Raw genomic sequence first — 12,666 nt, 5'->3', positions numbered from 1 at the left:
AAAGCATCCACGTATCATAATGGTTATACTTATGGACTGCGCAATAGATCTACTGCGCCTAGAATGTACGTTTTATAAAAGGATCTACGTAACGATAATCATGGGGTATTCACATTTTTACAAATATTTATCAACTGAGCTGTAACCTAGTCCTTTATTAAATAGTCCTAATCATTCAGGTAAAAATGTCGAAACTTCATTTTTACCAAAACTGTGTTAACTGTTAGTAATCAATTCGACCTCCGAAATATCCGCGTTCTAGTTCCGTAAGATGTTCAACATGGGGCCGATCAAAATGTCCCGGAAGAGGGTATTATTTAAAGGAAACTGGTCCCGGAGGCTTAATTGTAACACATGAGCATAACCATCCTCCCAATTTCTTATTGGAGCGGCGACCAGAAATAGTGAGGACATTAAAGGAATTTGCGTTGTCAATTCCAGAGAAACCTATTGAAGTTTACAATAGCGTTTTATCAATGTAAGTCGCAGGAAAAATGGTACAAGTACGAATCTAATAAGTCAAATTTGCGTTTCAGTTATCCGGAAATAGAGCACATATGGCCGTTTATTAAAGCAGTGCGAACCATTAATCGGGTTAGGCAACGCAGTGGGTTTATGAGAGAATAAAATATGTATTTTACACAGGGTAACTCGAAAAATATTAGGGCCAGAAATTTCATTCGCGTGTTCGAAAATTGCCAGAGATACAGCACCTGATGAAATTTCAGTCAGAACCATAAAAGATACGATCTCGAGTGAATGGTTTTATCTCCTAAGGTTTCTGAGATCACGATGCCGAACCTTGAAGTTGGGCCACCTTGTAGAGTATAGGCCGACTTTTGAACGAAATTTCTAATCCTACTTAGTAGTTTTCGAGTTATGGAAGGTTCATGCATTGTAGTATAAAAGAACATGTTTTCTCCTATTTTTCTTCTTTTATTCTGAAAATATGTGAAGCAGGGTAACTTTGATTGTTATGAATATATTTCGGTTTCAAATACTGAATTCAATATGGCTTTTTATTTATTGTTGTGAGAGGACCGCTGAAAGATTTATTAAAGTTAAAGGAGTTTTAGGCGATGGATCCAAAAAAAAGCACATACATTTGGGTAAACTATTATTTGACGGATACACGTACATTACCAGTTACTTTACCGATAACCCAAGACGAAGATATATGCGTTGCGCTTTGTTTAGGAAGTTTCACTGCAAAGCTAGGGCCGTGCAAAACTGTGAAACCCAAGAAACAAAAATGTTCGGAAAGCATACCCATCAACCATTAGCAAACAAAGATAACGTGGTTTCGTTTTTGTCGGAATTGAGAAAACGCACAGATATGATACGACCAGTTCGAGATATTTATGATGAAGTGGCCGCAAGGTAGCAAGCACTAATGAGGCACATGAATTAGACATTTTTGCAAAATTGTGACTACTTGTAGATACCCAGAAAGTGCAGTTCGAAGGCCATTCACCAGTGTTAGATCCACCATCTCCAGGTGGCGTTCAAAGCTGCGTTCATCTACTTTTTTGGCGAATAAGAATACTTAGGTCAATTGATTTTTGAATGTGGGGTTTTACCAGTATCTAGTAGTGTATAATAACAGCAGTAATAAGAATTATCTCTTTCGAAAATTATGTTTCTGTGGGAAGAGCTATATTGCAGCAGATTTGGTGGAATATGAATTTTCACCAACAAAAATTCTATTAATTTCAACACAGTGGTCATCAAACGAGATGCCAGATAGAACTTAAAATTTGCAGAGTAAATAATTTTTTTTACTCGGCTATCTAAATATGTATAAAGCACGAAATGCATAACAAATCCTTCGCAGTTTAATTACAAGAAAATCTACGTGCGTTTGCCACGAAAGCTACGTCGTTGGTTGTACACAAAGAACGAAAAATCCTTCAATTCACAATTATTTCTTTACCTGTTTCTTTTCTCTATGCAAACTATTCATTAAAGAGCGATGAACAAGCAAAAGATAGAGACATCAGGTGTAATAGGTGCTATGAAAAAAATTGGTTGTGATCGCTGTTTGTCAATACTCTTTATAGTACTTTGGAAAATTGCTGGAAAATTTGCAAAATAATAAGTGATAATAAAACTCCAGCTAGATTTGAAATCATTTATAGCAGTACGACTTCTCAAAACCAGAATTGAAGTTACAAAGCCTCTAGCAGTGGAACCACCTATCGAAGCGAGACAAAATCATGAAACTGGAATCTGCCATTTAATTATAAAAACGCATTCCAGAAGAAGATGCCGGGTATGCCATAGCCAAACTATTTTTATGTGTCAACCCTGCAATGTTTTTTTGCATAGGGCTTGTTTTGGTACATATCATTAAACTGAGCACCTCTGCCCAAATGTTGCATAAACGCAACACCCTTTTTCTTATCATTCTAAATACTTAAGAGTATATGTATTATTTAGGGGTTTTTGTGTAATATATTTTTGTTTTTTTTTCCATTATTTGTCCCTTATTTCCCTGACCGGCCGAAGATGAGTTAAAACGGAAAGATCCTCACAGTAGCTTTTTTTGGCTTTCTGTTAATTTTTTAGAAGGCACAAAAACTTCGATTCACAACCTTACAAATAAGGAAACATAAGTTTCTTGGACGTAATCTTTCAGAAAATGTTATTATATGCTCTTTTGGATTTACATGGTTTCTAGCAGAAATCAGAACCCAAAAGGATCACCTTCCCTAGCCGTACTACAAAGGATTCAATTTATATAGGCTTTTTTTAACTGTCTTGCATTATCCCGTAGTATCTATGTAGATCTAAGAATGTTAAAATAAACCTTACAACCATTGCTAAACTCAACAACCGTTTTAGGCCCATTTTACGAATTCATCCAGAACAACGCGCAGAAACAGGACCATCTAATTCTTATGAACCAGATCTATAAGTTTTTGAGACGCGAAGGTCAAAACAAGGTCTGGAACTGCTACAAGAACGAGTGTTCCGCTTCGTGCCATACCAACAATGGGCGTGTAATTATGCGTTTAGGATTACATAACCACCCTGCGCCCAGTGCCATTATTAAACAGCGCAGAAAAGAGAATCGTGTTACCAAGAAAAAGTTACTCTAGAAGTATTATTACTTGATTCTTGCTTACAGAATTCTGACTACTATTTTTGTCTCTGTTGAAGAACATTGAGAATTAGAAAAAAATAACTTGCTCGATTTTGTAATTTTTCATTCTGGATTAAGAAATCAATCTCTTTATAATATTTTCTTTTGCTTTACCGAGTTCATCCTGATAAGTATCTAATAATTATTTTCGCCGTTAATTTGTATAACTGAGTTCTTAATTTTTTATTCATCCATTCACATTTTTTGTTTCAGGGTTTTTTTAATAGTTCATATCTGCTCTACGTAAAAGAAATTAGAGAATAGCGTTAGTCCTGTCTACCTAACGCTAGTTATTTGTTGATAGATTTTTTGCAGTTTAAAATCAAATTATACGATTTCTGACACAATTTATTCAATCCGGAAATGATCTAAACTTCTCACTTTTCTTGCTGAGAATCTGAAAATTTTTTGTTGTTTTTGCAAGTGTGTGGCCTTAATTCTTAAGAAATGTTGGTGCCTTCTCAACTTTTAGGTTTTAGATATTACTTCATTTAAGGAAAAAAAAACAGGAGTTAAATTACTTTTGGAATTTGAAGCTAAGAAATAGATTTTTTGTTGAAGTTTTGAAACTTTTTAATTTAAAAGTCCCCTTTTCATTCTTTTTGTGTGTTTCTGTTATTACTAATGTTGAGCTTCGTTAGCTAGTAATGTAAAACTTAAGTAAACTGTACCTCGAAAGGTTACGCAGTATCTTTATTATTATTTTGCCTCTTTATTTACCTCTAATTTATTAGTAAATTTTAGTTTTAAGTATTAATTTTAAGCGTTTTTTAAGGTGTTATTATATCTTATACAATTTGCCTCGTATTTATATATATATACATTTTGCTATATGTATTTCTTACATTATGCTCGTTACTTCCCGATGCATGTTAGTATGTATATGTATTTTTATATTAAATGATGATCAAAAAATTTTTTTTATTTCCTTCGATTTGATAAAATTCCAGAGTTGCCACTAAATTTTTCTTTCTTTTCGGTATTTATGTGACTTTCATTAGTGCCGTTTGGGTATTAGTGGCAAAATTTCACATAGAATCAAACAATTTCCATATATAAAATTTTGGACATTTTATAGAATTAGTCTACTATAGCAGAGCTGCAAAACACCCGATTCTAATGCTACGCAACTACGAATATAGAATCGAAAGAAAGGCCCTCGTCAAGATCAATTGGTGTTGCCGGGCGAAAGAGAAACTTAGATGCAAATCTAGGTTATGGTCCCAAGGAGAAACGATAAACGTAACAAATTTTGAGCACAATCATATGCCCACATTCAACGGGAATTTTGATAAAGTTTTTCCTCAGTATGTGAGTTTGAAGTTTTGTCCGAAGAGAAAGGTTATTTACCAGTTTTCCGCATAACATTTGTACTTCGTCTAGTAATATTATTGATGAAGCAATTTTCTTGTTGCATTTTAAGGTCTATAAACCAATTTTCAAAGCTACTGCTTACCTCACAGCGTCACTTTATATAAATAACCGCTCAATAGTGCCTCAATTTTTTTCAAGCCTCTAACATTCCCAAACTTATAGGCATCATCTACTTCCGCAAAGGACAAAAACGCCCCATTATGGTGCTTGGAGAATACGAGTATAAGGTTGAACGTCAAACCACCCCTACTAACATGTGCTGGTGTTGCCTGACCAAGGAAAAAAATAAGTGCAAGGCCCGAGTGGTTACCTTCGGTAATCACGTTGTTATTAAACGTCAAGACCACAACCATGGTCCAACTTTCAAGGGTGAATGCTCCTTGGAATCTCGGCATGTCTTCATCAGTTACGGCAGAACCAAGAAGTCGGTAAACCGCCGCAGGCGTTACAAGGAGGTATTTTCCGGCGACAGTGATTGAAGGGGTGATTAAGAAAAATTAGGGTTTCTTTAGCCTTTTTTACCCCTCGGAAGACAGTAGAATTTGCCGGTGGTATACCAGTTTAGTTGTAGTTCAGATTATGTTTTGTTTTTGTCTAGCAGCTTTTTTTTAGTACTTTTCTCACCAGAATGCATTCAGTTTTTCAATATTTTTCCCTAGAATTAAGCCTATACATTTTATTGTGAGTTTTTCTAGTATAGTATAGGTTAATGTAAGAATCTAACTATTTAAATATATTGCATTGATGTAGAATAGAAGAGTTTATTTAATCAATCCCTTGTCGTAAATTAATTCCCTAGGAAGGATTTGAGCTGTTATTGGAGGATTGCCTGGAATGGGCCTCATCAGTGGATCATGCCATCCAAGACATTATTGAACAGCTAGGGATAATCCTAGACGGACCGTTTCTGCTCAAGGCTACAGAACTACTCGAAATTCACTAGTGCAGTTTAGAATATGCAGAAGAGCGAACTGACGTGATTAAGTATCATGCAAAAACCGCAGAGAAGTTTTAAAAATTTGGACTATTCATTAGATATATTCTCAAGACATCCAATGTCAAATTCTCTATACGACACGAAATTTCCACTTTGAGAAGGAATTAAATCAAACAGCTCTTGGGAGAGGAATGTACAAGGAATTCGGGAAACGTGAACTTCTCTGCGTGAACTTGGAATATTCGCAAGTGTTGCAGGTTACAAGATATCTGCAGGAAAACGCTGCATAACTCTGAATACGTTCAGTGATCCTGGAATATGTAAATGTGTTTTGTGATTTGAAATATCGTTGATTTTAAGAAGGTACTACGGGACCATAGGCTAGAAATTCTAGTTTCTATTCTAGCTAAATTGAAATTTTTTACTGCATTTCCAGATATTCCAAGTTATCATTATGGAGTTCGCCAGAGACGCTTATGGAATCAAGATAACATGCAGAAAGCCATAATGGACATCTTAGGAGGGCGCTTGGGTTATCTAACTGCATCCAGATTTTATAATGTACCACGAACCACATTGTTTAGAATGTGCAATATTGTCAAAAACAATTTAAATAATAAAAGTTTTTCTAACTATATCCTGATTTAATAACTAAGGAGAATAATCCAAACTTTAAACTGTAAAAACTATCTCTCTTTCTGTCTTGAAGGCCTTGGAAGTGGCAGCTCTTAATCTGCAGTCTTATTTATCACTGAAGTGGTTCTTCGTGCAAATAACTGATTTCCAAGAGAACCCACAAGCTGTCAGTAAATATTTTCCAACAGACAGTAATTTCAATTAAGAAGTAGTAAGTAATGCTGATTAGCAATAGTCTTTTTTAAGCTCGATTAATACGTGTCTAAAATTGATGATGATTATCCTAATGATTTAGTGACAAACCCCCTACTCAAAAACTCGACTTAAATGGATTTTAGGAAGGCACTCTTACTAAAAATCGATATATGTTTCATTTTACATTCATTTTCAGTTTACAAAACTTATCAAGGGAGACGCGCATGGAACCAAGAAAATATGCAAAAAGCCATAGTAGAAGTCATTGCTGGTCGTCTAGGATTGAGAGCAGCATCCAGATGGTATAATGTACCACGTACTACTTTGTATAGAATGTGTAATGTTACAAAGAATACTTTAAGTAACAAAAAGAGTTTTTAGAAACACTGTTGTGATGTTTTAGTTCAATTTTAGTAAAGAAACGAAGTTTCTTAAATTTTAAGCCTTTAGGGAAAGCTGGAAAATTGCAAATAGTTGGAGATTGTGACAATAACAGCTTTATTTATTTATGTATTTATTTATTTATTCCAGTATAAAATGAGATTCTTGTTCGAGATTATTTTGCCTATTTGGCATGTCGACCGGATTTAAGGACAAAATGTTTGTAATTTCATTTGCGCATAAACTGAATTTCATATTTATGATTGGTTTTCGAAGATCCAAAAGAACATCCAAAAATCCAAATAAGAATACGATCAGTTAAGATGCATTTCAGGAATTTTAGAGCAAGTGTTATCATCCAAATGTTTATCTCTCTTGCTAAGTAACAAGTGCTCTTTCAGATTGAACGCTCATATTTACTGGTCATGATTCATGTGAATCTCGAATTCCAATCGAAGTCGTGATTCTGTGTATTTACTCGGAGTTTTCAACCCAATTTCTCAATAACCAATGAAGACCTAAACTTCGATTATCCTCAAAAATTCTAGAAGGAATGTCTGTCCTTTGGAAAACAATAACTGAAGGGATAAGAGACAAGAGTGAAGTTAAGAGAGCCATCCAGATTTTTGTACAGGGTGTTAATTCAGGATGCAGACAAGCTTTAAAGAATACATTTTCAGCTTATTTTATGACAAAATATTCATAGTAACAAAGGATGGCAAACGTCTTATTATCGACATACAGGGCATTAAACGTTCTTTTTTGAATAGCTAGTTTAGTTTTTTAGACATTTTGCTCAAATTTGAAAAATGTATTAGTTTTTAAGCCCCACATTATTAGATATGAAAATGGTGTGAGAATCTGCAGGATGATGTTTTTTCAGACTTCACACCCCCATTTTCCGCCCCAATTTTTTTCCCTGAGGTATGTTTGTATCGATGTATTGATCTTGTTATTTTAAAATAAGCTGAAGATTGGTTTTCCAGAGTTTACCTGCATAATTAATTAAAACATCCCGTATATTTAGCCCAATTTTTTATGGAATTTTCAGGAAACTCCGCTAGTCAAGTGCGCCAGAGACGCGCATGGAACCACGAGAATATGAAGAAAGCCATAGTGGAGGTTATAGCAGGTCGAATGAGGTTGCGAGCAGCTTCCAGATTCTTCAGTGTACCGACTACCACCTTATATCGGATGTGCAATGTTACGAGAACAAACTTAAGTAAAAAAGGAGTTTATGAAAATAGTGTTTAGTTTTAGTTAGTAAAACGTGTCAGTCTTCATTTTGATTCGGGAAAGTTGGGGTCAACATCGTAGTTGGGAGGGGGAACCAAAAAGCAACATTTTCTGTATCAAAATCAGTTAACCATCCAAATTTTCTAATTATCAATGCGTCATTGATTCAGATTAAGATTATTTAAGTTTCATTATCAGATTATGATTATCTTGGTTCAGTAAATAAGCAAATTATCCAAGCCTTTGATTTCTTAATATAGACCTGTGGGGATGGCCGAGCGAATTTAGCTCGCATATTTAGAACTGCCAGGAAATTGCTGTGGAACTTGTTATGGAAATTTAACGCCTAGAGCAATTTGTTTTGATCGACTATTTGATTTCCGTTGATGAGATGATTTCAATCTATAAAAAGAAAATTTTTCACAGAGTGAATGGATTCATTAGCACCCTCGTGTCTCAAACATAGCCTCGTAACAGTTTAAAAAAATCTTTAGATATGTCTACTCCCCAAACTATAAAATTTTCCTCACTTCCAGTTTCTGGAGCAGTAATGCAGAGCCATCCTTCTTTCAGATAAAACTTCAATAGTTATTCCAAAAGGAAGGCGCTATCAAGCTGAATACAATAGATTCGTACATTGGTGCACCATACAAAATATAGAATCGTACACTGAGGATGTAATTTTAAGATATTTCGAAGAAATGTCTCAAACCTACAGTTGCTCCTCCCTATGGGTGTTTTATAGTATGTTGAAATGCACCCTTCTAAGGTACCACAATGTCAGCATGGAAACGTTCACAAAGTTGCGTAGTTTTCTGAAGGGAATAGCTAGAGACCCTCATTCTAAGAAATACAAGAGCTTTACTGATGAGGAGTTTGAGAGGTTTCTGGTCGAAGCCCCTGACAGTACATACCTGGCAACAAAGGTAAGTTCTTAATGTTATTTTCTCGGCGGATAATTTTATGTTGTGGTTTATTGAAGGTGGCTTTAATCCTTGGACGGGTAGGCCGTTGTCGCAGAGGTCAACTTCGAGCCCTCACTGTTGAAGACTTTCAAGATTTTGGAAAGGCCATGCTAGTGAATGTTCCCGCTGATGATAAAACGAAATTTCCACGTCAGTTTACTGTAGCTGGGCATCATTATGAATACTGTAAAATGTACACGGATCTCCGTCCTAATAATGCATCTTCAAACGCCTTTTTTCTTAACTACCAAAACGGCAGATGTACCGTTCAGAATATTGGTGTCAATAAGCTGGGCACCATGGTTAAGCAAGTGGCGCAGTTTCTTAACGTTTCGGAACCAGAATTGTATCGATTTTTCTAGTTTTGTTTAGCTTGTATCGAAGATTATACGATAGATGTCGATAACGCTCATTTGTATACATATAACATATTTTTGTAACTTATCTAGGTACTCCTAGATGTATCATATCAACACACAAATAACTTTTTTGCGGTTTAGTGTCTTTAATGTTTGACCAAATTCTGCCATCTTGCTGTTAATGCAATTCTTGTTCCGTCCATGTAAGCAAAATGAAGAAGTTTGGTGGTAGTTAGGTAGTAAGTGGCATTTTGGTCATATTTTCCTTTAAGTTTTCCTAGTCAGCCGCTGAGTACTGGTCATATTATTCCAGTAAATTAAGTTGAATTATTGGTAGTCTTTATGATGGAACTTCATTACGTAATTTGTGTTTTCCTGCAATCGGGGAATAAATTACAAATTTCTGTGAAATTCTAAAGTTTGTACATATTTTCTACAAATTTATTATATAATTTGTATTAACAGGTACCTTATCTAATCTAATTTTGAGAATTAATCTGTGAGTATTTTGTATTCTCTGTACAGTCACGAATACTATAGGGTCAATAACATCCGTTAGTCTACTGTCTTGAAACTACTATTTCGTCACTCTAAATGCTACCTTAGAAATATTTACTTACCTGATAACTTATTACCCTCACCATAACTAAAAAAATAAATACAACACAGGTTTCTTTACTTACTCCTCCTCACTTTAAGCTCTGCTAGACGCCACGTTGGGTAAAGAAAGACCCTTTCAGAGATTCGATTTCGGAAGTCGATTCCTGTCATTCACGACTTAGAGAATTCGTCGTGAATTGAGAGTAACAATTTCGCGCCCGATTCTCATCCTTGTGACTCACGGTGAGCCGTATTCCCACGTGCTCCCAGACGTTCAGCTTTACAATGTCCTGGAAACTCAGGAAATAAAAGAATCTTTTTGACAATTTTATATCTACTTTATCGTATAATGAATGGGATTAAACGAGACATTCTTCAAGATTTTCTAGGTGTAAACTTGGAAAATACTAGGAGTTTATGAAGATAGAAGGTAAATCAAGGAATTTTATAGGATTTTATGATTCATGTTAAAGAATGTTTCTCCAGACGTAAATAAATGGTAACATTTTATTATATTCTTTATTTGATTTGCTCATCTCAATCGAATTGCTTTTACATCTCAAAGGTGTAAGTGTAATCTTAGAAGTGTAAATGGGTCTTAAGAATATATGCAGATTTCGGCGACTTTAACGTGTCATAGGTTTTCAAGATAGCAGAATGAGCTCCTTTGGATTTTTCTGAAATTGTTGGATTCAAAAAAATTTTCCAGGATGTTTAGGAATTTCATTCAGTTTTTATTAGGCCTGTTCAACAGTCAACGATTTTAACACGATGCAGCGTGCACAAAACGGCCTTTATAATGCATGCGTGTGCCCCGCTATACGTCGTGTTTTCTATTATATCGTGCGTGCTTCTTATACACTTATAAAACACAGTTAATTGTTTCATTTACCTTGGAATACTTGGACGAATAACCTGCAAATGCCTTTGAGAATCAAGAACGAGTTTCTGTTGAGTTCTGAGGAGATTTGAATTGGGAAATTTAAATATGTCTCTAGCGATTTGAAGTTAAAATTGTCGAGAAGTTGACCTTTAAGTGTGAAAAATTTCAGTTTATGCCCCGCGACTGTAATGGTCATTGTTTGTTTTAAATATTTGTAGTCCGATTTCATAGCTACATAGGTATAGTTATGCCCTAATTTATTATTCATCGCGTAACATTATGCGCTATTGGAAATCTCACCGCAGTGTTTGTCGTATTTTATCTTAAGTTAATATGATAATTGTAGAAATATAATGTGGTATATAAAATCACCAAAAACAATGTTGCCTATTATTACAGACAGAACCCAACCAACTCGTTTCCGGAACGAATTCAGATATAATCTGAAGGTAGGAAGTATATTCCAGAATTTATTCGAGCATAGAAAATAGAGAAAACTTATTAAAAAAAAAATGTTTTCCAGTTGATTAATGAGGTCGATCAGGGTCATGATCAATCGACCTACTGCATTTTGCGTGACTGCGATTTAAGTAGGACTTCGCATTAAATTCACGACCTGTTTGTGCACAAACCAATATTTTCAATTTTGCTTTATTGCCCTTAACCCTCATGGAATTTTTTGCATCCCAAATGGTCATTTACTGACGTCTTTGTACCGCTTTCCACATTTAAAAAATTTCCCATTGCATGAAACGTTAGTCTAAATAACTGTTGTGTTCTAGGCTCATATACTAGCACGACCACCGGTTTGTATATGTATAATCTTCTCTTTTTTTTAGATTATGTAACTGAACTAAATTCATTACCAGAAAAGTCTCGAAAAAAGTACGAGCTGGTCTATAAGAATTTTATGGATTGGTGTGCATCCAAAGATTTCGATACATATACCGAGGAAGTGGTTTTCAAATACTTTGAGGATCTAGCTGTGACGTATAGCTCTTCAACCATGTGGGTGTATTATTCGATGTTGAGGAGCACCCTGATCATTAACAATAACATAAACATAGAAAAATATCATAAATTACGCACTTTTCTTAAAATTAAGTCCAAGGGCTATCAGGGCAAAAAATCCAAGCTATTTACACAGGAAGAGATTGATAGGTTCATATTTGAAGCTCCCGACCAAATTTATCTGGCTACCAAGGTGGGTATACGAAACCAAATGTTCGTGTAATGAAAGTAATGTTTCGTTAAAGGTTGCAATAATTTTTGGTATAATGGGCGCTTGTCGCACAAACGAGCTGCACGCAATAACCATCGACGATATTCAGGATTTCGGCACTGCCATGATGGTCTCAATTCCAAGCCAATCTTCCAAGGTGATTCCTCGTCAATTCACCATAACCGGGGCCTATTATCAGTATTGTGCTAATTACATGCAACTGCGGCCAGATAATTCATTGTCCAAGGCGTTTTTCCTCAATTACCAAAAGGGCAAATGTACAGTTCAGCATATCGGTATTAATAAGTTTGGTGCTATGGGGAAGGAGATTGCCGGGTTCTTGAATCTAGCAGATCCGCACATGTACACTGGATATAGTTTTCGTAGGTCTACTACTTTTAAGGCTATTCGATGAGGAAATAAATGGAAATTTTAAATCAAATCGAAAAGCTGGTTTTGACTGTGGGTTGAATGAAAATCAAGGGAAGGTACTTAGATGTAAACCGTCTTACTCGTGTGAAAAGTGCTATTTTTTGTCCTAGTTGCACTGCACACTATTTTCCAATTTTGCAGTACGTTGAAGAGATTTTAAAAAAATGGCAGAAATATGGACTTGTTAGGAACAGAATTGGAGCAACCGTTGTTGTTACTGGTCCCATCGGTTTAATTACGTTGGGAAATGAAGGTGTCGGATTTCATTTCGTAACTAATTGCGAAATGGAACCCTTTTAGT

General features: G+C 35.3%; 1 protein-coding gene across 17 annotated transcripts in view; it reads left to right on the top strand.

Annotated features, from left to right (window-relative positions):
• LOC136415792 (protein tramtrack, beta isoform-like) overlaps positions 1-12,666 on the top strand; it is a 108,022-nt gene that overhangs the window by 12,703 nt on the left and 82,653 nt on the right. The window contains exons 4-5 of one of the 17 annotated variants that reach the window (XM_066400605.1): positions 11,551-11,915; positions 11,968-12,382. The exons of 15 other annotated variants lie outside the window; for them this stretch is intronic. In XM_066400605.1, the coding sequence (XP_066256702.1) occupies positions 11,551-11,915; positions 11,968-12,348 (746 nt within the window). In that variant the 3' untranslated portion in view covers positions 12,349-12,382. Of the gene's footprint in view, positions 1-8,477; positions 8,831-8,886; positions 9,285-11,550; positions 11,916-11,967; positions 12,383-12,666 lie in introns of those variants that run through there. One more of the 17 variants, XM_066400607.1, reaches the window with a different exon arrangement.

The sequence above is a fragment of the Euwallacea similis genome, chromosome 21, assembly GCF_039881205.1.
Source record: "Euwallacea similis isolate ESF13 chromosome 21, ESF131.1, whole genome shotgun sequence".
Classification (NCBI taxonomy): Eukaryota; Metazoa; Arthropoda; class Insecta; order Coleoptera; family Curculionidae; genus Euwallacea; species Euwallacea similis.
This window is presented reverse-complemented; position numbering and strand designations above follow the sequence as displayed.